General features: G+C 42.2%; 1 protein-coding gene across 4 annotated transcripts in view; it reads left to right on the top strand.

Annotated features, from left to right (window-relative positions):
- The first annotated feature begins 551 nt into the window (after window positions 1-551).
- Window positions 552-25,799, top strand: part of ATP2C1 (ATPase secretory pathway Ca2+ transporting 1) — a 54,187-nt gene continuing 28,939 nt past the window's right edge. The window contains exons 1-6 of one of the 4 annotated variants that reach the window (XM_035128771.2): window positions 7,146-7,282; window positions 8,047-8,237; window positions 18,546-18,656; window positions 20,607-20,723; window positions 22,616-22,705; window positions 25,174-25,209. In XM_035128771.2, the coding sequence (XP_034984662.1) occupies window positions 8,232-8,237; window positions 18,546-18,656; window positions 20,607-20,723; window positions 22,616-22,705; window positions 25,174-25,209 (360 nt within the window). In that variant the 5' untranslated portion in view covers window positions 7,146-7,282; window positions 8,047-8,231. Of the gene's footprint in view, window positions 698-7,098; window positions 7,283-7,762; window positions 8,238-18,545; window positions 18,657-20,606; window positions 20,724-22,615; window positions 22,706-25,173; window positions 25,210-25,799 lie in introns of those variants that run through there. The other 3 variants (XM_035128774.2, XM_035128770.2, XM_035128773.2) reach the window with 3 other exon arrangements.

Raw genomic sequence — 25,799 nt, 5'->3', positions numbered from 1 at the left:
TTTCTTATGGTACTTTAAACCAGACTCGGTCACAGCCCTACAATAGAGGACTCATTCAAGTGGAGGGACTGTCCTGTAAAATAGGACAGATGGTCACCCTGATGATGTGAGGGGGCATGGGGAGAGATTTCTACAGCACCAGACTACACTTATTTGTAGTTACTCAGAGCTAATATTCAATATCTGATGAGCTGCCCTAGGGAGGAAGTTCTACAGCAGTAGCCTAATCTACATTTGTGATTACTTAGAACTGATATCTAGTAACTGCTGCTTAGCAACTGAGTTTTAGAGGAACCAGCTTAACTGCACAAGCAACCCAAGCAGTCTTTCAAAACACTTGGCCTAACAGTGGGTGTGGAAGGGAACATGTTGCTTGGTTCATGCAGCCAAGGTTAAAAGGGGGTGAGCTACAACAGACCTGCTATTGTTGTGGTAGATCTAATATCTCACCACCAACCTCTTCCTGTCAGGTGATGATCAACATTGAGGAGGGAGTCCATGGTGGTAAAGGGTTTCCTGCAAATCTGGAAGCCACACTTTAAGAAGAAGGAGGACCTTCTTAGTGGCTCCTCCTTGACTTTTTGGAACTAGAGAGACTGGCTCCCTCCTTGTTGTCTTTTCACCTGCAAGTGAAGAACTTTTTGTTCCAACAGGCTTTTGGGAACTGACAGCTTTTAATGAGGGGGCTGGTGCTGCGGTGAGTTTGTTGTGGTTGCATGTTTTTAATAGATATTATATATCTATAGTTCTAATACTTCTATTAATGTTTAATATTTTTTAATTAACACCCCACTGGGTTTTAACTGTTCTCAGTTTATCTGTATGTCACCTTGAGCCCGTCAGGGAAAAAGCCAGGGTATATATAATATATAATACAGTGGTACCTTGGTTTACAGACTTAATCAGTTCTGGAAGTCTGTTCTTAAACCGAGGTGCGCTTTCCTTAATGTGGCCTACCGCCGCCGGTGCCCTTCCACCGTTCGGCTTCGATTCTTAGACAGAGGTAAAGTTTGCAAACTGGAACACTACTTCTGGTTTTGTGGAGTTCGTAAACCAAATAGTTCGTAAACAGGGCTGTTCTTAAACCGAGGTACCACTGTATATAATATATATTATATAATATAGACAACTTGGAGGGCAATGAATACTGTCTGGGTAGGATATGGAAAACAAAAGTGCTGTGAGTAAAAGCTGAAGGCACTAGGAACATTTAGCCCAGTGTTTCTCAACCTTTTTTGGGCCACGGCACACTTGTTCCATGAAAAAAATCACAAGGCACACCACCATTAAAAAAGTTAAAAAATTTAACTCTGTGCCGCCCTATATTATAATTATGACTGTAAGAAACACTTGCCAAATATTGCTTTCCGGCGGGCTAGTGCTGCGTATTGGCGGCCACCAGGCTCGTTTGCACTGAGCTTTGGGAAAGAGGAGGAGAAATATTGCATTCCAGCGGGTCAGTGCTGTGTATTGGCGGCCGCCAGGCTTGTTTGCACTGAGCTTTGGGAAAGAGGAGGAGAAATATTGCTTTCCGGCGGGTGAGTGCTGCTTATTGGCGGCCGCCAGGCACGTGACAATGCAAATCGCCCTTCTCGTCGCCGCACGTCGCGGCACACCAGCCAGCGTCTCGCGGCACACTAGTGTGCCGCGGAACAGCGGTTGAGAAACGCTGATTTAGCCTGCAGAAGAAAAGACGTAAGGGCTCGTGGATAATGCTTTCTAACGGCAAAGGTTTGTCCCTGCAGGGCAGGACACAGCGTTGCTGTGGCTTAGTCTGTTAAATGGGCCCTCAGAGTCCCTCTTCAAACTCCCCTGAACGCCCCACTATAGTTTAGTCTGTTAAATGGGCTATTCGGCCTAGTCTTCAAACCTCTACTCAGCATAGTCTGCAAAGGCGAGCCAAGCTGCTGTGGAGTAGGAAGCTTTCCTACCTGCAGTACCGGTGTAGCCACCGCTAGAGGCCGCTGTTGTGCAAGGTCTCCTGATTCTGTTTCCCAGCATGCACTTTTTGGTGAGTTGTGTGTTCTGAACAGCGCCGTCTTAAGCGCCCCCAGAGCCGTGGTGCGCCGGATCCCTCCGGCGCCCACTCGCCCCGTTTCCCAGCGCGGTGGGCGGGTGGGCGCCGCGCGCAGCGCGGGTGCAACAGGCGCTGCTGCGCGGCAGGTGGGCGGGCAGGCGCAGCTGCGTGGCGGACCGGTCAGCCAGCGGGTGGGCGCAGCTCGCGGCGCCCTCCTGGCGGGCCGGCGCCATGGTGCCCTGCGCCACCCAGCCTGCACGTAGGGCCGGCGCCATGGTGCCCTGCGCCACCCAGCCTGCACGTAGGGCCGGCTCTGGTTCTGAAACACGGGGTTTGGGGTTTTTTACTTTGCGCAGGTGAGACATCTGTCTACGCAAACAGTATATGCTTTTTCTCACAGTAGCATGGGGTTTCGGTGGAAACATACCCACATGCCCTTTATATGGATGCCATACCAAGCACTTATTTCCTTCCTGGAGGTCTATTAGCAGGTCATTTGATGGGGCTGCTCTGGATCTGGGTTTTGTATATTGAGCAGGAGGTTGTGTGAAGGGCTTGTGCTTTCAACACTCAAGGCGTTTTCTGCGCAAAGCCCCTCTATGGTGGTGCAGATCTGAATTAATCACTATTTGCAGTTGACCATGCATAAAGGAACCAAATCCACCCAAAGACAACATTCACTTGTTTAAATGTTGTGTGGTAAGAGGCCAATTTCCAGCAGAAAATCTGTGTGGGGTGTGTGTGTGTGTTGCTATACCATTAAGGAACTGGGCTCCCATTAAGCAGGCAGGACAAAAGGATACTCTGGTATACTAACACATTGACAGACAGACAACAGAATAGCAGGGCTAAAGCTTTAAAAAATATATAACGAAGTGTTACTTAAACATGCATAATCTTACCCCCCCCCCCCAGGTCTGAAAAAATACTACCACAAGTAACCAATACAGTACCAGGATTAGTGATGCTCATTTAAGATTAGGATAAAATGCTGTTATGGATAAGCAAACTGCATTTTTTCTATTATTGCTGATGAGCTTAGGTACCAAGTATAATTAATTACTTCCTGTTTCATCCTGATGGTAGGCATGGGGAACCTGTGGCCTTCTGGATGTTGTTGGACTACAACTCCCACATACCCCACCCAGCATGGTAAGGATAATAGCAATTGTAGTCCAGCAATATCTAAAGGGTCACAGGTTCTCCACCCTTAACCTAAAGTCTATATACATCAGCCTTGGAATTCTTCATGTAAATTTGACCCATCCAATATGTAAAGAAGGGTAGAACAATCTGGAAGGAGGGAAATAAACATACTGATAGGTATGAACTTTGATTTATCAAAATTTTTGGCTACTGAAGGAATGTATTTTTTAAAAAAAAATTTAATGGTTTTTCTCAATCTGCAAGTCAGGGTTGTTTTTTTGGGGGTGGGTATGGGGGGGGAAAGAGGTCTTTGATTTATACATGATTTAGTACCTGAAAGTACTGTGAAGTGGTTTGAACTAAATACCACCATTAGCAGTCTGGTAAGTAAGCATTTTAATTTCTGAAACCCAACAGGGATAAACAGGCATCCCTTTATTCCTTTCTATAGAACGGTGTTCCCTTTCAGAAAACTGCATAAACTGCATGTACAAATATCACAGCTGTACATTTTATTTCCTATTTTATGGAAACCAGTTCTTGCATAAATAACAGTCTGCATATTTGTCTGTTCACGCTGCATTTCTAACCTCCAAGACCATTTATAATGTACTGTGTGAAGTGCCTAGGTGACATTTAGCGTCAGATGGTGTGAAAGTGTGGCTGTTCATCACCACTTGGGGAGTGCATTCCATTCATCATCCTCCAGGCTTGTATGGACTTCTGAGTAAAATTCTTAGTGCTGTACTTTAAAGCAAGGAATCAATAAAGCCATAAATGTATTAAGAGCAACAAAGCAATTTTATTTAGGCTGCAATTATGCACCCACTTCCCTAGGAATAGTCCCCATTGAACTCAATGGAACTTTTGAGTAGGCATGCATAGAATTGCAGTAATAAAGGGAACCTCTGCATGATGGGTATCCCATCACATGTTCAAACTAAAATGGAAAATGTAATATTGCTCTAAGTGAGGACATCTCTAGAGATTGGGGCTTTTTTGCATTCCCTTTTGGGGCTGGTTCAAGCAATGCACCTTTTCTGACATCCTAGTTAGAGGGTCATGTGGAGGAAATTTAGCCATACCTACAAGCAAGGCTAGCCCCATATATGTTGCTGCCTTTAGTAGAGAAGCAAATAAAAGAGAAAAATGGAGTATTAATTCATAATGGCTCTCAAAACTTTGTATACATTTTAGTAAAAACCAGATGCAAACCTCTATTTTCCTGATTTAATTAAATTCTTTTCGCTAAAATAGTTGCAATCAAATTGAAGGCTCAGCTCAAATTTTCTTCAAGCTCTGCTGACATACATGTACAAATACTGCAAATGTTTTGGGTTAGGAGTTGGGGTTTTTTTGGTAAATGTTAACTAACTTTCTTATTAAAAGGATTCTTAAATTCCCACTGGTGTTTGCACAACCCTTGCAGATCTTCTTTGAAACTAGCAGCTACAAAGAGGCTTAAAGTTTTACTGTTGGCTCTTTCATATGCCAATTAGAACTTCATCACCTCACTTCTTGTTTTAATTATTCTTTTGGAAGACAAAGAATGGAAAGTAAAGCACTTCAAAAGTATTTTAATTTTGTAATATAGTTAACATAAGATTAAAGGGAGGCTGCTGTGAATTCTTTTTATCACCTGCAAAACACAAATGCCAATGTAACCTGAAAGGTATATGTAACTTTTCTCAACAACTAAGTGTGGAGATTTCTCTAGAGTCTAGACCAGGCATCCCCAAACTGCGGCCCTCCAGATGTTTTGGCCTACAATTCCCATCATCCCTAGCTAACAGGACCAGTGGTCGGGGAAGATGGGAATTGTAGTCCAAAACATCTGGAGGGCCGAAGTTTGGGGATGCCTGGTCTAGACCAATCCATACAACTTTTTTAGCATGGTGAAATGTTGGTTGACTCAATTCAATTGGGTGTTCAGCTCATGGTGAAGTGTGGGTCCAGATTAGAGTACAGCATTCAATGCACCCCTTCCATCCCTGGAAGGACTTTTGACTGACAAACAGATTTTTCTCTCACTGTACCTGCCCCAAATACCCCCTAAATCTGTTATGGATACCCCCACCCCCCTCTGAACCCTCCAGAGCATATTTGGGAAGGCTGCACGGAGAGGAGGGGGAAAGTTCTGTTGACCAAATGGAAATCCTTGTGGTAATGGAATGAGTACATCAGAACTTGAAGTGAATACTGCACTACATAGGTGGTGTATTAGGTGGTGTTGAGTTTCCAACTGCAAACACCACTTGAGCTGGACAAATTTCAGACTACGGTAGTAGTCTTTAACATGCAAACCAACTGACTATAAGACAAATGCTGAGAAGTGGATGCACAAATGCTATTTGGTTACATGCAGCAGAACACAGAGATCTTGCAAATTTGCTTCTCTTTGTGGATGTGTCAAGTTGCCCTGATTCTGCAGCGACAAGAAAATAAACTTGTGGTACCTGAAATTAGTCGTACTTACTTTGGCATGAGTATTGTTAGGCACAACAGCTGTGTTCATGCGCAATTACATACTGTTCAAACCTAGCCTTAAGACTGCTAACCACATCAACAGTGAGTTACGTAATAATGTTTCACATAGGAATCCTGCAAGAATTTCAGGCTAAACAAATGGCCACGTACTGGTTATGGCTGTATTACAGGCACCGCAGCAACACTATCTGTTGCAATCTGCCTTGTCTCCGAAGCAATTGATGGGATTCTTGCATGGGTCTAGTCAGCTACCATGTAAAGACTTAAACCTTTAAAAACTTACATCCAATGCAAGAAGGTAAATTCGTGATTTTGCTAAATGTGACATTGAGTGTAATTTTGTAACACAAGGATTAAATCAAAATAGGCACAGTAGTCTTGCTTTGCTGGGAAGAGGTGGGTAAGAAGCCATGTTACTAGTGGCTGGGCTAGTACGGTAGTGGGTGCAAATCTAGTACGTGGCGGGGGGGGAGAACCCATAGAAGTGCGCACTATTAAAAATTAATTAAAATTTTAATTAAGAATTAAAAGCCCGCTTCAGTGTAAAAGTAGAGTTTCAAGGTATGCAGGATGTCTCTGGCTGGTCACTCCTGGGAGTTACTGGGCTGAAAGGACCATTTGGGTCTGATCAGCCACAGGGCAATTAATTATGTCAGTGGCGGAAGGGTATACAGAATGCACCTGCAGGTTAGACTTGCCCAATGAAGATACAGTACTTCTTCCCAAGGCTGTCTGTGGAATTGCTCTTCAGGCAATCAGGAGAGTTGTGACATCTGGAAATTGTGTTATGGCCCTCCTGAAAATCACTGCGGTTAGAGCATCTGCTCTGCGCACAGAAGGCACGAGGTTCATTCCTCGGCATCTCCAGGTAGGGCCGAGTCAGAGCCCTGCCTGAAGCCCCGGAGAGCCGCTCCCAGCCACTGCAGACAATATTATTATTATTAATTTATTTAATTTATATACCGCCCTGTACCCGGAGGTCTCGGGACGGTTCACAGAAATACTGAGCTAGAAGGGCCAAGGAGTTTCTTCAACAGACAAGGATTCTTTGCAAGAGAGCTTTTTGCAAGCCACCTGCGGCGAGTGCAAGACGACCGCGGTGGAATGGATGGATGGCCACCGCGGTTTTCACGGCATCTCTGGCGGCCCAATCCCACGCGCGTCCCTTTTCTTGGGACCGAGCGGTCCTCCCTCCCTGCGCGGCTGCAGCCTTTGTTGCGTTGTTGGAGAGCGGGCCGCCGCCCTTTACGCCAAACCCGGGCGGGCCTCCCTCCTTCCCTCCGCGAGTTCGCGCGCGCAGCCAGGCGGAGTTCCGAAGCCGAGGTTGAGTAGCTGCTGCCGCCGCCTCGAAACCCGGGGCGGCGCATGCGCGGTCCCTCGCGCTAGCCGGACGGGAGGGGCGTCTCCCTCCCTCCCTCCCGGCTCCTTCCGCTCCGTGCCCGCCGCTGGCAGCGGAAGTGAATGAGGGCGCTGAGGTGGAGCGCGAGCTTGTGGCGCGGCGGGACGACGGAGAGAGGATGCGCCTGGGCCGTCTTCGCCGCTCCGAGGGAGACGAGCCACGCACCGAGCGCTGCGGAGGGAGCGGGAAGGAGGCGCCCTCGAGCGGTTCGCACTGAGGGGGCTTCTCGCTCGGTAAGAGGGGCGCGCCGTGCGAGGCGAGGCAATAATAATAATAATAAATATCACCTCAGCTCTGAGGCACGGTGGGGAGGGGGGGTGGACACGCGAGAAATGGCCGCGGGCATGCGAGTTTGGGGCGACCCTTGGAAGGCGGGGTAAAGGGAGCTGGGGGCATACCGTGTTGCGCCCTCCACGGTGTGTGTGTGTTCGTGTGTGTATGTGTGTACACACGTATGTGTGTATATATATTGTGCCCGCCCGCCTTGTCCGCGAGGGGTTTATGCGGTGCATTGCCACCTCCTTTCATGATCAACTCCTCTCTCGTCTTCCTCTTCTTCTCCCCCCCCCAAATTTATTTCCCCTTTCCCACCCCGCAAGTTGTGTGTTATCCGGCGTGCTCCATAGCAACAGGCGCCGGGGACGCCGAGGAGGGGAGGGGGTTTGTTGGAGAAAAGAGCTGACAGGTGTCGGGTGGGGGGAAGGGGCGTGCGGTGACGGGTCTCTCTATTTCCCCTGGCTTTTTATTTTATTTTTTTGCAGGCAAAGATCCCCTGCCACTGGTGCCCCTTGGCCAAAATCTCGCTCTTTCCTGTTTTCTTGGGGTTGCAAATGTTTTTTCCCCACTGGAGAGGGGGCTAGGGCTGGGGGTGGCTAGCCTTCCTCTGGCTGCATCTGACTGGCACGCAGTGAGAGAAAGGGAAAGTGGTGTGGCTTTCTATCTGTTTGGTGCTGCTGTGTCTTCTATTTCTTTCTCTTTCCTTTTTTCCCCTCGCTAGTGCTACATCATTTCCTCCCCTCATCGATGTTGCTGTGTTTGCGGGCAGGGGAAACAAAGCAACTGCCTGGAATATAGGGATCTCTCTCCGCCCTTTACCTCTCAGTCCTCTAACCCCAGGGTTCCTGCTGTTGCTGCCACTAAGGTCTTTGTAATCATCAACCCAAGAGCTGTTTCAATGGAAACATGAAGGTAAATATATTGACAAAGTAACAATTGTGTTTCCAGCTTGTGTGGGAGATCGCAACTGTTTCTTGTTTCCTGTTTTTTTTTAAACTGACCCGCATTTTATTGATCAGCTGACAAGGGTGACTCTTGAGGTGTAGGTTTGTTTCAGAGGTTCCCTGCAAGGTGCTGAATGAACTTGTTTTAGACTATGGGACCTTGGTTGTGCAGGTTTGCCGTAAAACATTTTTGTAAATTGTTGTGCTTTGCCTAAACCCAAATCTTGCAGCTCCAACGGCAGTGTTTTATATACCCCAATAAATGATAAACTCCTGTGTACAATCCCAGATCAGTCCTGTTTACTGTTAATCAGTATTGCTTGCTTCTCCCAGTAATGAAGAGATTAAAGTACTACTTTTTCTTTTCCAAGCAGATATTCATCACTTGAGGGCATATTGATTAAGATCAGGCTGTGATTGAACTTGTTGAAAAAATGTTCAGAGGGATTTTTAAAATATAGAAATCTAGTTGATGTTTTTTCAACAACACTGATACAATAGTAATTGTGAGCTCTTAGCTCAAGCCCTTGAATTCTATTATCTCAAACAACTTTGGAGTGGTTAAAAAGAATCAAGCAACCAATATACAGTATATACATGTTATGAAATCAAATATCTGAACTTAGCAGCTGTCCTTTTTCTGGATCTTCTGAAGGAAAACAGTTATAGAAATCTGAACCTGCATAATCAAGATGACTGATGTTAATTGGAAATAGCCACATGGGAATTATACTCTAAATTGGCAAGTGCTTTCTTCACACTGATCTTCTAGCTGATTTTGTGTTAATTGGTTCTATTATCACTAGGGCTTCTGAAATGCTAAATGGGCTGCATAGATCAGTTTTTACCCTTCTAAGGATGCCAGAAAACACCAGAATGCTTCATTGTTCCTTTTTAAAATTCTAATAGGTATTTGTAGTTTACTCTTTGCAAAAAGCCAAACTGCAACTGGGGAAGGGGTGAATTTGGGTTGTGAACAGGGCTGTCTCAAGCACGTCGGGTGCCCTGGCGCTGTGGTGCGGTGATCGCTCCGGCGCCCCCGCTCTGTTTTTTGTCGCGGCTGGTGGGCGGGCGCAGTGCGCAGCAGTTTTCACGCGGCTCCGCCGCACGACGCCCCTCCACCGGGCTGGCACCCCGCACCACCCAGACTACCCCTAGAACCGGCCCTGGTTGTGAAAGTGGTTTGAGGATAAGGGTCAAACTCCTTTTCCTTAGGCACCATTGCTCCAAACAAATTGACAGCCTCTGCAGCAGCATTTCATTTAAAAATAGCATTTGGAGGTCTAATAATTGATACCATGTAGTTTGTTCCCAAGTTTGCAATCCTATACTGTACACACTTCTTAGCAGTAAGTCTCACTGAATCCAGTAGGGTTTTTTTCTATGCATGCATACGATTGTACTGCACTTTTCAGAAATACTTTTCTTCTACCCTTGTCATATCCATTTGATTTAAAATACTTGGGTGATGTTAAATTATGCTGATAAGCATGGCTATTTGCACATCTTGCATTCAGTGTACTGATGTTATTGTTTCCTGCCAAGCTCATTTGTGTGAACAGAACTTGAAGTTCTGTAGATTTGGGTTGATTGTTGTTTCTGAAATAATCTTGGTATAAATCTGTTTCACGACAAATTCCATTTTGAGATTAAATCAAGGGCCTTTTTTACTCCATATTTGAAATGGGCTTCTAGATAACATGGAAAGCTGTCTTAAGTGCAGAAGTCAGCAAGCAATAAGTGTTTTGTCCAAATACTATGGTGCTGTGCAGTGTGTTTGAAGAGCCACATAATACATCTTCACATTAGTTAACGAAGTCCAAGGCTGCTATTGATCGGTTGGCAACCATTTGTCCATTGAGCATACTCTTACATAACTGCTGTACTGAAGATAATCAGCGGAAGATACTAGGTGCAAAATACTTGTAGGTCTGTAGCTGGTACTTCTTACTACTAGAAGTTTAAACTTCGCACAGGTGTACTTGGACAGGTGTACTTGGTTGGGTTTCTTTTTTTTTCTCCAGTGAGAAATATGTCACTGCCAATAGTAGATGGAAATATGAAGCTTTGCAATTAAATCTCCAGCTTGTCACTAGCCTACAATTTTTTTTTGCAGCCTTCCTGCTTATCCTCACACTAATCTCTTGCAAGAAAAGAACCAATACATATAAAGGGAATGCTTATCCTCAGTCATGAACAGAAAGGGTAGCTCAAATCAGTAACTTAGAATCATAGTATCATGGAATTGTAGAGTTCAAGGGTCATCTAGTCCAACTCCTTGCAATGCAGTAATCTCAACTGAAGCAGCCATGATAGATGGATGGCCATCCAACCTCTGCTTAAAAACCTCCAGTGAAGGAGAGTCCCTAGCTCTATCAAAAATGTAGATCTATTTTTTCCAGGTTCTTAATATCATTTAAATTTTAATGTAGTTTTGTAGCAAGGTGCAGTAGTTGAGAACAGAATAGTGCACGTGTGATGATATTTTATAAGTACTAAAGTCCTTAAAAAGAGCAGTTGCAACTGTAGCTTTCTTGCTTTAAACTGACAAATTTGTTGCCCTGCGCATAATCCTAACCATATCTACTTGGAAGTAAACTCTTCTGAATTCAACAGGACTCACTCCTAGGTAAATGGGATAAGGCTTGCTTACCCAGTTATCAAGTGTTGCAGGCTGCTTCAAATGCTCTATTCATAAAGGTAAAGGGACCCCTGACCATTAGGTCCAGTCGCGGACAACTCTGGGGTTGCGGCGCTCATCACGCTTTACTGGCCGAGGGAGCTGGCATACAGCTTCCAGGTTATGTGGCCAGCATGACTAAGCTGCTTCTGGAAACGCTGTTTACCTTCCCGCCAGAGCGATGCCTATTTATTTACTTGCACTTTGACGTGCTTTCGAACTGCTAGGTGGGCAGGAGCTGGGACCGAGCAACGGGAGCTCACCCTGTTGCGGGGATTCGAACTGCCAACCTTCTGATCGGCAAGCCCTAGGCTCTGTGGTTTAGACCACAGCACCACCCACGTCCCTCGCTCTATTCATAAGTTACAATATAAAGCTATTTGGCATTACTTCATAATAGGGGAAATGTTACTGTTTCCTATGCCTACCCTCCTGAAAGATTGGGTCAAACTTAGCCAGTTGTCATGCATACTCTCTGTATTAAAAACAACAGCCCGTTTTTGAATACTGTGCAGCTGTCTTAGGTTAAAAAACCAATCTAAATATTTTTGGTCAACATATCGGTAAGTTTGTTTACAGATATTCAGTACTTTCAGTAGTAAAGCCTGTGAGAGTACCAAGACTGATGCGTTATATACAGTTCAGTTTCTTAGTATTATTTTGCTTTGAAGTTTCTATCTCTATAAAATATAAATTGTTCAGAATGGGGCTGTTTCAACCCACCAGTGCAGCTCCATATATGGACTTTGACTTAAGCTTGTGTAGCTAATGCAAATGAGCCATGCATATCGTAATATTGATTTGGGCTCAGCTAAAATATGTATGTATCTCTTGTTATGGATGGAAATGTTCATCCCATCCAGAGCCATTTGATAGACATAATTGGAAAATTATAGCTGAGTTGAACCAATGATTTCTTGCATAAAATAGCAGTTCAGTTTTATACATGATATTGTGATTTCTCAGATAACTAATATTATTAGATTGCAAAAAAAAACCAACTTCACAAGGAAGAAGTAACTCAAGAATGCAATATATTGAACCAGACGTGGATTACTTTCAAGGTGATTCAGATTATCATTTCAGAGTGGATCTGCAACTGTTGAACGTGTGTGAAATGGACTATGACAGATTAGCACAGGCTGACCTTCTCTATCCTGTGAATGTAGTAATTTCAGTTGAAGACAAATCAGTCATCTTTTAAACTTACCTGTTGATTGCAGAAACTTGAATTTTTGCCACTGATACTGAATTTGTTCTGCTGATCCACTTTTAATCAGATATTTATTACTCTTTTTTTAAAAAATGTTTGGATCTGACAGTTCTGTCAGCTAAATAACATTGAAAAATAGGGCCTTGCCCAGGGCCACCTAAAGAGCTTTTATTTAAATTGTTAAAGGTTGGATGATGATGAATTGAGTTTTTTAAAAAATCATTTCAAAAAGTATTTATTTATTTATTTAGTGTGCAGCCCTATAACCACAGGTCTCGGGGTGGTTCACAAGATAAAATCACAATATAAAAACATACAATACATAATAAAAACAAAAACAACCCAATAATCTCCTCCTTCCCAAATGACGGATGCATACATTGTTCAGCATTGACCCACTATTTGGAAGGATACATTATTATTATTGCAAACATTTATGGCCACTACTTTTCAGCATACTGTACAGTAATCCCTCATTTTATGAGGGGGTTTGGTTACCAGGGTTCTGTATATACATGAAGATTGCATATAGTCAAACCTTTGGAGCTGCCCGTGGCTAGCAGGTATGTGGGGGGAGAGCATTCCCATCACTTCCAGACCAGGCAGGTCAAGTGAGCCTTACCTTGCAAGCGAAGTGGAGAACTTAAAATCTCTCTTTGCATCCAGACTGTTTGGGTTACCCAGTGTGAAAAAAAGTCATTATGCTCTCCGCCTTCCTTGTGGTGGCAAGGCCTGCTCAGTCTGGTGGCTCTGGAAGGCTCTGGTTGTTTTTGTGAGATCCCATGGGAATTTGGATTGCTCCATGAGATCTCATCAGAGCCTTCCCAGAGCCAGTGTGCTGAGCAGGCCTTACCCCCAAGTAAGGTACGGAGCTTAAAAGCTCTTTTCATGTCAGAACCCCAAGCTGACCCAACATGAAAATAGCTTTTAAGCTCTTTGCTTCGCTTGGGAGTTGAGTTGCACAATGTCAAACAGCCCACTTTCAACCGTGTATAGTTGAAATGGGACAAGTGAAATGCAGATAAAATGAGGGATTATTGTATTTGGCTGTCCATATTGAGGTAATATTTATCTTTGAGCCTGTTTTGCTCCACCTCCATCCAAGAAAAGAACCTAAGCAGAGAAGAGGGAACACTGTGCAGGCTCTGGCCCAGGGAATTCTCTTAAAAGGCCTACTAAAACTACCCTTTTGCAAATATTTCAGGAAGCTTGTTAGGACATCCTTATTTCAACAAGTTTTTAATGGGTGCTGATTCTTGTAGACCTCTTCTGCTGCTTTCATGTATTAAATGGCTTTATGGTTTCATAACTTTGGAACGAAACTTTGGTTTTGTTGCGTTTTATATACTTTGCTTGTATTATGCAATTGTTTTGAAAACTACCGGTAATGGGGATAAAGGCAGTGTATATTTAATATATAGCATAGAGATTTTGGTTTAATGTGTTTATCCTACAGTGGGGTGGGAATGTCAGACCTGGGGGACATTGTGGCTCCTCAGTCCTCTCTATCTGGTCCTTAAGACTTTCCCCAGACCACATCTCTCACCTATGTTGCTCTGCCCTCTCCTTGAGTGCTCTTGACTGGCTGGAATCTGTCCTTGAACTGTGATGTCAAGGACAGAAGGTACACCACCCTTGCCTTACACCAGGCATCCCCAACCTTCGGCCCTCCAGATGTTTTGGACTACAATTCCCATCATCCCTGACCACTGGTCCTGTTAGCTAAGGATCATGGGAGTTGTAGGCCAAAACATCTGGAGGGCTGTAGGTTGGGGATACCTGCCTTACATCATTGCAGCACTGATGGATGAATCTGACTGTTTTCTTCCTTGATTGTGACACGGAAAATGTGGGAAATGCTTAGTAGATATCTACTGCATTTAGAGAAGCAAATACAGGACCAAAACTAGGGCCAAGGTGTAACAAATATCTTTACAAGAAAGATGTTCTGAAATAGGTGCAAAAATTCTGCAAGCTAAAAGTTATTAAGAGTGGAGGTGTGAGGCCTTTGCTAGGTTGGGTTTTCTCCTTGTCTTACCCTTCTTACTCCAGGAGTGCAGAATGATAGTGCTGCCACAACTGGGTAGAAATTAGGTTACCTGTCATGCTGGCCTCTTTCACTGTGCGTCTGGGTGTTGTTGCCCTTCATATTGTCATCAGGTCCAGCCCTAGAGTGAAACTAAGATGACTGGATGGCGTGGGTGGGAGGGACATGACTAAAGCTTTATGCTGTTAGGCAAGGTGTGGAGAAAATGGATATATATGCTTTCTACCTTTTCCATGATGCTAGAAAGCTTCACTCATTGAGATTTGGCAGTAGATTCCAGGAAGTTAAAATAAAGTGCTTCTTCACACAACTCGTAATTAATTTACAGAAACCACTACCACAAAATGCTGCGATGACAGCACTGACTTGGATGGCTTGCTTATTTGTTTATTATCAGTATTTATATGCTGCAAATAACAAGGTGCTTTGAGCAACTTTGATTAAAAATTAACATATATTAAAGGAGAACTGTAAACCAAGGGTGTATCCAATGTTTTGTATGAGAAGAACAGACTTCTGCTCACACAGCTGGACTTCACTTTTCTCTTCTCCTACCTGCAGCCCTTCTCCCGGATGCTCTCAGAATATAATCTGGAGCAGATTTTTTGGAGGTTGATGGTATGGGGTGGAGGTGCTGATAGGGGGGAAGGAAGGAAGGAAGGAAGGAAGGAAGGAAGGAAGGAAGGAAGGAAGGAAGGAAGGAAGGGAGTTTTCATTGCATGAGGTTCAGTGTTGCATTCTGCCTCATGAAAAACAAGAAATAGAATATATTATAAACTTGAGCAGCAGAGAAAAAAATCAATACAGCAATTTCCATGGCAGTAACAATGTCAGCTTCTTGCAGCAAAAACATTTTGTGGCCTGTGAAGGCTGACAAATTAGTTATGTGTTTGTGGACTACAGTCTTCTTCAACAAATGCATGAAGGGTTGCAGGTACATATATGTACGTGGTGGCAGAGTGCAGTGGGTGGGAGACTGCAGACACTGAGGTCAGAAAGAAATGAAATTCAGAAAAAGTTCAGAGGGTGATAACTATTCTCAAACCACTTTGTGTTGCTGTCACAGACATCCTGATATTGATAAGCCAATTATACACAAGTGATAGCACTGAATCTCTTGGTGAATTCTAATTCAGCGGTTTCACATTGTGGTTCCTCTGTTCCTCTGTTTCATTATGGCCATGTTAAGGTCAGTTACAGGGTATCCTGTGAGGTTGAAATGTTCCCTGGCTGTTGTTTTCAATTTAGAAAGGCTCTTAAACCGTATTTAAAAAAACCCCAAACAGATAGTAAATTCAGAAATCCCCCCTAAACACTCATAATTTTTAAAAAGAAAGGTTTAAAGTGGGATCAAATGAGATTGAATTATACTGAATTCTCCAGGCTGAGAGGTGCAGGATGTTTCTGATTATCATTTGCTAGAAGGCAATCACAGGGAAGGGCTCTTAATTTCATGTCTTCCTTGTGAGCTTCTGGGAAACATCTAGCTGGCGACCATTGATTCTGGAATAGATGGGCATTTGGATTAATCCAGCAGGACTTTAACATTCTTAACAAATTTTAAAGAAGTGCCTAAAAAGGAGATTTCACTGGTACTAAATCTCTATCACAAACGTGTAGTAATGGAAATAGCCTCTGTGAAACAGAGATACAGTAGCCTTCACAATAGGTCAAATGTGGGAAGTGATATGAAGTGTAATGAGAGCTGTTAGACCACAGGGATTAAGAGACTGAGGAATGTACAGTGGTACCTCTACTTACAAATAACTCTACTTATGAATTTTTCTACTTACAAATGGAGCTCTGTCCGCCATCTTGGATGCGGTTTAGATAGGATTTTTTCTACTTACGAATTTTTAGATAGGGTTGCTTCGACTTACAATTTTTTTCTCCCAATGCATAACTATGGAATTCGACTTACAAATTTTTTCAACTTACAAATGTGTGTTCGGAACGCATTAAATTCGTAAGTAGAGGTACCACTGTATTGGGAAGCATCCCTGGTTTGAATCTAGCTTTCCCCACGAACTCATTATATGGCCTTTGACTAACTGCTGTCTTTCCAGCTCACTGCTATCTGCAAAATACTGACCTATGTCATAGGCAGTGCTGTAATAAGACGATGGATGTTAAACAGTTTGAATATTCAAAAGTGCTATATACATGCTTATTAGTACTACCGGTAGCAGAAATTTGGCCACATCTTTAAATATACTTATGTTGCGTATTACACATTGGACCTGGGAGAACCTTGCATATCTGAGATCCAATAGTCACCCAATAGTCTTTTTTCAGCGACACACTTGCACATAACTGTCAAACTTGCTCTTTAAGCCTGGGTGGCATTTTAAGAGCTTTATAATTTGTATGTAGATGGGTTAGAAAGCATTCCTCATCCCTGATGTGTATGTGTGGTTTCCTGCACAGAGTTTGTGTCATCAGGCTGCGGATCTGAAGAGAGATTCCTCATTAGGGAATTCTATTACAAGAGGGATTAGTGTTCCAATTCTACCAGTGTTGGCACCAGCCACAGCCTAGACAACCTTTTATGTGGCATCAGGAGCAGGTGGTGAAAGTAATGTGCCCTCTGAGCTCACCTTAATGCACTTCTAGGGTTGTGGTCACTACACCTTTTGTTCATACCGTGTTTCTCATAAAATAAGACACACCTAGAAAATAAGCCATGGCAGGATTTTCCTGGGTTGAAAAAATATAAGACATACCCCAAAAATAAGCCATAGTGGTGGGAGCAGGCCTGGATGGTGCCATGGAAGAGGAAGATGCCTTTCAGCGGCCAGAACCGGATGCTGCTGCCCATCCAAAATGCCCAGCAGCGTGCGCTGCGCCGAGCGCCGACCCGGCAAGAGCCACAGCATGCGCCGCACCGAGCTGGGACCCGGCAAGAGTCGCAGCGCGCGCCGCGTGGAGCCCGGACCCGGCGGGACCCAGCAGCGTGCCCTGCTGAAGCGCCGACAAAGCGCCCAGCAGCAGCAGCCAGTTCCGGGCGCCGAGCCATGACAGGAAGAGGAGGTAATTTTTTAAAAAAACAAGACACCCCCAAGTAAAATAAATAAGACACCCCCGAGTAAAATAAATATAAGACGGTGTCTTATTTTATGAGAAACACGGTACTTATTTTATGGTTGGTCTTCTGGTCAGTGTATTCATTGGTCTCTGTGGGAAAATGTTGGTGCTGTGTAGCAAAAGCATTCGTATAGTATATTTCTTCATAGGAATGGAAAATTGGTTAATGTCCTAATGAGGCAGTTGATCCAGAAAGTGGAAAACCTCATTTCCTCCAGTTACTGTAGACCTGACTATAGGGGCTAAAATTTGTTTAAAATACAGTATAGCTGTATTGTTTTTTACTGAAACATGCTTGTTGATTTTTATTTTTTTTAAAGACAGAGTTCTCTAAACATAAGAGGCACTTTTTCCTCAACTGCCATTATTATTTACCCAGTTCTCATGCTTGCAGCATGCAAACATTTTAATGCAGTTTGTGCTTATGCAGCACATCCTTCATTAGTATGAGCTGCTGTTGTTTACAGGTTTGTGAGCCTTCAATATGCTCTGCTTTCCTGAGCTGTCTGTTATTTAGCAAACGTCCGTAGGGTAATTGGGCATGTAAAAAAACCACTATAGGGTCTGGGTAGCTTTTGTTTTTTATTCACATTCCCAGTGTGTACTGGTGCATTTCTTAGTACCATGTTCCTCTCTGGTGTTAAGTGATGCCATTTCTGTATGTACAGTAGTGCAAACAGAATACACTTTTGCAGTAAGAATTTGTGCTGTGTCAAATAACATTGCAACACTCTGAAGTTACTATTGTTTCAATGCTTTGTTTTTATTTATATGGAGATTTTATTTCCTATTGTGTTGCTTTATTTATATGTGAGCCTTGGGGTTAGAGCTTGGGGTTGTGGGGGTGGAGAAGAGAGTGCAATGCACAGGAGGGTCCAGTGAGCTGTCATGAATGCTTCTCCTTGTCTAGTCATTAAGATAATGAGCAAAAGGATTATGTATACATATAATCATTATGATCCTTTAATTAGGACAGTCACTACTTTCTAACGATGTAGAAAGGACTACCTAGAATGTAAGTTTAATTTGTTATACAGCTTGCCCTAAATATTATCGTTTTGAACGTACATTCTGAAAAGTTACACAATAGCTAAGGGTATTTTAATTACTTTTGATAAAGCACTGAAACTGTTATTACTTAAATGGACATATGCATGCAAGTGGCAGTACCTTTTTTTTTTTTTACTTTGTAAGTTATTGGCATGAGAAGGAATGCACAATCTGGTGATATGTATAGCTTCTTGCTTTTTAGGTTGCACGTTTTCAACAACTGCCTAATGATGAAACTGAAATAATGATTCCTGTTCTGACTTCCAAAAAAGCAAGTGAATTACCAGTCAATGAGGTTGCAAGCATTCTTCAGGTAAGTAAATACTATTAATGTTTAAATAATAATATAAAGGTTTTTTTTTATTCAGTATTTAAGTTGAAGAGTCTATCCAGTTGAATAGAGAAGAGATATTACTAATATACTGAATGATGCCCCAAATGAGTCATACTCAAAGTTAGCCTACACTGAATACGATTTAGTTGGATATTGACTACTGCTTTTTGACTTGCACACAGTGCTTTGACATGCTGGAGTTACACTGAACAATTGCATGTTAGTTTTGTTGATTAACAGTGATCTACATTGCATTTAAATTAAGCATCCGATTATATGAAAATGCTATAAGCATGCTATGTTGGTGGTTCTGTGGGAAATGTTTTAGGGCGACTTTTTCTAAATAGACTTGCTAAACATTAGTTTTAAGTGGACTAGATAGCAAAATATTTAGTTAATTATTTTTCTTGCTGATCTGAAAACTAGGGTTATTAATTTTCTGAAGTATTACTAAACAGGTTTTGACCTATAAAGACTTAAATGGCTCAGGACCGCAATTCCTCAAGGACTGCCTCTCCCCATATGAACCAACCAGGACCTTAAAATCATCATCTGAGACCCTTCTTCATGTGCCTCCTACACAAGAGGTCTGGAGGGTGGCAACACAAGAGTAGGCCTTTTCTGCAGTGGCTCCCCATTTGTGGAATGCTCTTGGCAAGGAGGCTTGCTAGCACCTGCATTACATATATTTAGGCACCAGGGGAAAACATTTCTCTTCAAGCAGGCCTTTGGCTGTTTAACATTCTTTGGCATTTTAAATGTTTTTGTGGGAGTGGGGTTATTGGTTTTTTGTGTTCTATTTTGTGTTCTCATTTTGTATTTTTGTCTTGTGAGCCAATCAAATTTTGAATTAACGTAATCTAAAACTTTGAAAGAAAGTTATTATTGTCTTTTGCCAAAGTGCATATTTAAAGGTATGGCTTTCAAATCTTTCTAATATAATATTGCTTCTTAGAAGCATGGATGATTTAAATAAGGGCATTGTATTCAAATGACCAGATCGTATATTCTGTACGTCACAGCTGTCAGTCTGCTGTCTTGGCAAATTATATCAATGTATCTGTGGTAGAATTTTAAAATCAGACAGATTCTCAGGACGTGTCCACTTATATTTTGGTATTCTCAAATGTGCATCATATATTGGAGCAGCTAGAGGAAATGCTGATCTGTTACTCAATATTGAAGGAAAGCCATTTATCTGTTTCAAAATCCCCCTTTGCAACCTCCAGAATATCCTTTTAATGTAATGTTTTTAAAAACGTAAGGAGACTAACATGTATATTAGAACCATAGACAGCAGAACAGTAAAAGAAAAGGGGGAAAAACAGTAAAATGCAGCATTAAAGTAAAACCAGATTTAAACAAGATTTTAGAAATTCTAGAAGCTGGGGGAGGGAGAGTTCTTCACCTAGAACTGAAAGGACATGAGAATTTCTACTAGATGAGCATATTTGGAGATGACATTCCAAAGGTGGGACACTACAAATGAGAAGATTATTTCCAGTAGCCTCCTGCCTAATCTCCAGCGTGGACATATCTGGATTAGGGACCTCCAAAAATGACCTTAAAATATGAGCAGGTTTATATGAGGGATGATGATCCTTCAGGTCTGTATCTGGGTCTAGGAACTTACTAATCGGAGGAAGTTTTCACTTTCTATCTCTACCTAGGGAAAAAAATCCCTGAACACTTCAGGAATGCAGCAATAATTTGTCCTTGTCATAGAACTCCTGCTTAGTCATTCAAATTCTTAAATATTACAGCTATGAAATTAGATTCAGTAAACAACCTTTTAACCAGGAATGTGAGATAAGAATAACAGACTTGACTGCTATAATATTTCAGCTTTTGATTGCAATGAAATGAAACCTTGGCTTTGCACGAGAAATAAAATGAATAAAATGCACATAAGTATGCATCTTCTCATAGGCTGACCTTCAGAATGGCTTGAAAAACTGTGAGGTTTGTCATAGACGGGCCTTCCATGGATGGAATGAGTTTGATATTGGTGAAGATGAACCACTATGGAAAAAATACATTTCTCAGGTAAGCCTTTCTTCTTCCTTTCTGAGGGCTTTAAAAAAAAAGAAAGAAAGATTTATCTGTTCAAAAGATGTTGATAGAGCCTTTAGTCATTGCGGTATTATCCGGCTGGTCGCAGTTCCAGAGCAGCAGTGTGATTTATTACCCTTGAGCAGTAGAAGGAGGAATTAGACACACCTGTAGGTGGGGGAAATGGCTACTCGCCCTCTCCACATTTGTTAGAGGACACTCGTCATTGCTATCAAATATAGAGGTGCACACAATCAGTAAAGAGACAACTTCACTCGGTATTTCCAGCTCTTGTGCAAAGTGTCAGCTTGGTAGGGGAATATCATAAGCGGTTTCTTCACTCGCTGTCTTGTAAGGAGTTTCAGCTTTCAACTGAGGTGCCTCTTTGCAAGCTAAGCAAAGACAAGCGAGGACCCTGTATGCTTAGGGTAGCGGGGATGGGTTAGGGACTTGCCACTCATTTGATGCCACTAGCACTGTTCTGTAGGTATTCATGCCACTTGTACAACTGCTTTCCAGGCAGGGCTTTCAATAGCAGTAGCCTTGGTAGTTGTGAAGAGGGACTTACTTTCCCCAGAAATAATACATTATGTTTCACTGTTGGAAAAGTGTAATATTCCTTGATTTAAGGGGCCTGAATGTCACTCAGCCAGGGTTGGCCCACCCTTGAGGCAAGGTGAGGAAACTGCCTCAGACAGCAGGATCCACAGGGGCAGCGGATCCTGCCTCCCAAGAAATGCATCACTCGTTGCTGCTGCTGTGCAGTGAGTGATGCACAGCAGCAGCTGCACCCCGCTCTTTGGAGGGTACATCTACAATCTCAGCAGCCCCACTTCCAATGCAGCCTCTACAACGGCCTCTTGGTGAATAGGAGACCCTGCTGGTCTCCTCTCACCCTTGTTACCAATGTAGATCTTAACTTACCCCCTTTTCCCCAGTTAGGGGGCGGGGGCTCCAATTTGTAGTTTGCTGAGGGTACCAAAATGTCTTGGGCTGGCCTTGCATTCAGCCTAAGCACAACTACTGGGCTTATACAAGCAAAAGTCAAAAGGTGTCAAACTGTCTGATTCATATTTTGAAAAATAATCTGAAGCACACACACACACACACACAAACACACACCTTTCTATGAAAACAATTCCCCATTTTTTAAAGTTTGAAGGAACTTTATTAAGATTATTAATTATTTTTACCCCATTAGTTTGAACTTTAGTCAGAAGAGCTTATTGGGAGTTAAATCGGCCAATATGTTCTCCAGTTAAATATTTTCTGTGAAATTTTGGGGTTTTTAAAAATATTGAAATACAATTAATGGACATGTCCTAACTGACAGTTGCTTGTGCCATCTGCTATGGACATTTACACAAAGCACATATTCAGTGCACATCACATTGAATGCCTTTTTACTTGCCACTTCCTCCCCACCCACCGGCCTTTCAAAAGATTACGACGGTCTGCATGGGAAGTCTCATGCTGTTCCTGTTCTTGCCATTTTCCTGTTCAATCTTTATTTAAATGAATGCTTACACTAGGAGGAGGATTCCAACTCTAAATTTATAAATCGAAACTCTGATTTTATTAAATTTGTTGAATGTAGTAGTTTTTCTTCAAATAGTGGTTTAACTGTTTTGAGGTGTTAACATTTTTTAAAGCCTCTCATTTTTGTAGTAATAAAGGAAGTCTTTTAAAACTTGGGCATTTCAACCTATATAAAAGTTCGTACCTGCACCTCTTATGGACCTCCTCTCCTTTAAGACATCAGGGCCTACTAGCCCATGACTGCACCTTAGTACAGAATACACTGAATTTACCAATTTGCAAAAAGGAGCTTTATTAACAGTTATTTTAACACACTTCTGAAAAAAATGTTTCCTTTTTCTTTGCAGTTTAAAAATCCCCTTATTATGCTTCTCCTGGCTTCTGCAGTATTCAGTGTTTTAATGCATCAGTTTGATGATGCTGTCAGTATCACTGTGGTAAGTAAAATCCTAAGATTCCTCCCCCTGTTGTTATTTGCTGGATATTTATTCAATCTTGGGCTTCTAGTCAGTTACCAGGTGAGGAGTAGAAACCAGCCAAGTGTCTTAGAAGGTGCTTCATAGTAATACTTAATAATCTATTTTCCTTGTCAGTTCCTTATTTGTTTCATATGAATGGGAGCCTGTGAGGCATTTGCCACACCAAGCCCTTTTGCCTTCCCCACACAATGACCCCAAACTCTTGAATATTCCTCACAGTGCACTTCCCTTTTTACAAACACTAGTCTGCGTTGTTGGATTGAAAACTCTCCATACTTAGAGACCAGATGGAAATTTGTTCAGTGCTATATATTTGGTTACTTTGAGAAATATGTTTTATCTCCCTGTTGTGTACCAGCTGGCATACATGATGTAGACTCCTTCCTCCTCCTTAAGCTAAAAAAAGAATGTACTGTAGTAAAAATGGGTATTGTAGCTACTAATTGACCAACTGTTGCAATTTAGAGTGGGGTGAATCTGCTTGGTTGGGACACCAGTTGGAGGGGTTATATGTCATGGTGCTGTCCTGATAATCTGGTGCCAATATTGCAATATTTTTGGTGCTGCATTGATATTTTCCTATTCACCATTCATTCAAGATAGTATTCTAATGGGAGCTGTGTTTTTCTTGCTGTTTTTCAGTTTTGTGTCTTTAGTCTGCCTTTTATTTTGTTGGTTAGTTTTTGGAATTTACTACCACAAAATTATTAGTGACGGGCCATCAACATGGATGGCTTTAAAAGATTAGGCATATTCATGGAGGAGGATAAGGATATCTTAACTCCAGTAGCAATATGCCTCTGAACACCAAGTGCTGGGGATCCTGAGTAGGGAGAATGCCATTGCTCTCATGTCCTGCTTGTGGACTAACTATAGCCATCTGGTTGACCACAGGGACTAGATAAGTCTTTGGTCTGAACCAGTAGGTCTCTTCTTGTGGTTGGGTTTATTTTATTTTATTTTTTATAAGTTTCTTGAATAGTTCTGGTCATACTTCTGTACATCACCCTGAAATCTCCTTAAGAAATATTTTTAATAAATTGATAAAAAAAATTGGGGGGGGATTCTTCATGGTGCCCAAGTGATAACTTTATGTTTTCCCCTCCAGTCAATATTTGCATTGTTTTTAATGGGCTGCATGCCAAGCAACAGGCTGAAAACAATGTGTATGTTGTTTATTGTTCTCTCCTTTCTTCTAGAAACATAGCTGATTGTTCTGTATAAGGCCAATGCAATTTAAGGCACTTTTTAATTACATGGTTTCCTATTAAACAGGAAGACCTGTAATTGCGGTTTTAATATAATTTAAAACAAGGCTAGAATACATGGCTGAAACATAATTTGCCTGGTCAGGATGATGATTCAGCTCACATCCTAGAATTACTGGCGCTGGGAGATGCCCATGGAGTATAGCTTCATAAGAATGGATAAATGTTACAAAGCAGAAAGAAATGCAGACTAGAAGGCTTTGAATGTCAAGAGGAGCTGATTTTCACTCACTTTTTTGGGCTAAAAGTCTGAAGTGGCATTTGTAACTACTCTTTATACTGTCTGATTCTAATCCTGGATTATTAAAATACCTTTACAGCGTTAATCTTTTTAAACCTAAAAGTTAAGCATGGATTGGCTAGCCGAAAACACAGTCCGTACCATTGATCCTTTCAGTAGAGAGGCTCAATTCCTAAATGTTAAGTACGTATTCTTCAGAGTGATGCAGAAACATTGGCAGTACAAAGGGGAGGGGGAGATGTACATGACTATAGAGTTTCCTTGAGTAGTTTTTGCTGCTGCCTAAATGGAACTGTTGGAAACCATGCCTAGATGTTTAAAGCAGCCTGCTGCTGCCTTGTTCATGGAGTTGGCAGCAGGGGGCGGGCAAATAACCAGGCTTTTGATTCTTAGAATAATACGTAAAAATCATTAAGGCTTAATTGACTTGACTCTGTGAGCTGACAATAAATAAAATAACATCTAGACTCTTGGAAGCAGAGAGAGTATTAACCTGCCAAAAAGTCATTTATGTTGTTGAATGTAGGAAAATAGAAACTGAACAAAAAAAGATGCATGGTGTGTGACCAATGCAGTCTGAAAGATTCCAATACTAATTTATTAGACGATCAATAATTTTATGATATACAGTGACTTGCTTGCCTTTCTCACATTAATGCCTGACTTAGAAGTCTGGCATGGAGATAGTGGTACAGCAGGGTGGGGCTTTGCCTGCTTCCTAGGTTGTTTGGTTTTTATCTCCCGGAACCTTAGAAAGAAAAAAGAAATGATTGAAAGCTATTGCTTGTGTTTGTCGTTCCTCAGTTTAGTCTTAAATAGTATATTGTACCTGATTCAAGTAGCGGGAAATCTGCATGTTTGATATAAATGTCGACAAGGCAGTTTGTTTTAATAAACATTTTTCTTCATTCATACAGGCAATACTTATTGTTGTTACAGTTGCCTTTGTTCAGGTAAGATTTTTTTTTCATTTACTTTACCCAAGAGCCGTTTTTGTAGAAAAGCTGTATTTATTACTCTTAAAGCAATTTAAAAGCATTTAGGCTAGGGGTTTTTTTCTCAAACACGGGTGGGAAACCTCCTGCCTATGTCGTAATTAGGCCCAGCTTGGGTCCACTTTGGCCTGGAAGGTATTGCCCACAAACCACATCCATCTGACGTCCTATGTGGGCTCCCAGTTGTTCCTTTGAAAGCTGGGCTCTTTGTCAGTCCAGCTGGGATTGTTGAAAACTTCCTGGTGCAGCCGAGGGGACCGGAGGAAGCAACACAGATTAAAAGTGCTTCCTTCAAAAGGAACCTTTTCTTCCCTCTACTGAGGAAAAATACAGTTGAGAGGAAGCACCTCCACAAAGCGAAAAATGCTCTATTTTTACATTAGGATGTTGGCTCGTTGACTTGTCAAAGTTGACTTGCTGCAAACTAACTCCCAACTTTCAAGCCTCCAATGGGAAACACAAGAATATCACATCAGCAGTTAAGATTCAACAAGTTAGGTTGCCCCACCCCCTTTTAACATTAATATGATTATTATACAGGTAATATG

The sequence above is a fragment of the Zootoca vivipara genome, chromosome 12 (genome assembly GCF_963506605.1).
Source record: "Zootoca vivipara chromosome 12, rZooViv1.1, whole genome shotgun sequence".
NCBI lineage: Eukaryota > Metazoa > Chordata > Lepidosauria > Squamata > Lacertidae > Zootoca > Zootoca vivipara.
This window is presented reverse-complemented; position numbering and strand designations above follow the sequence as displayed.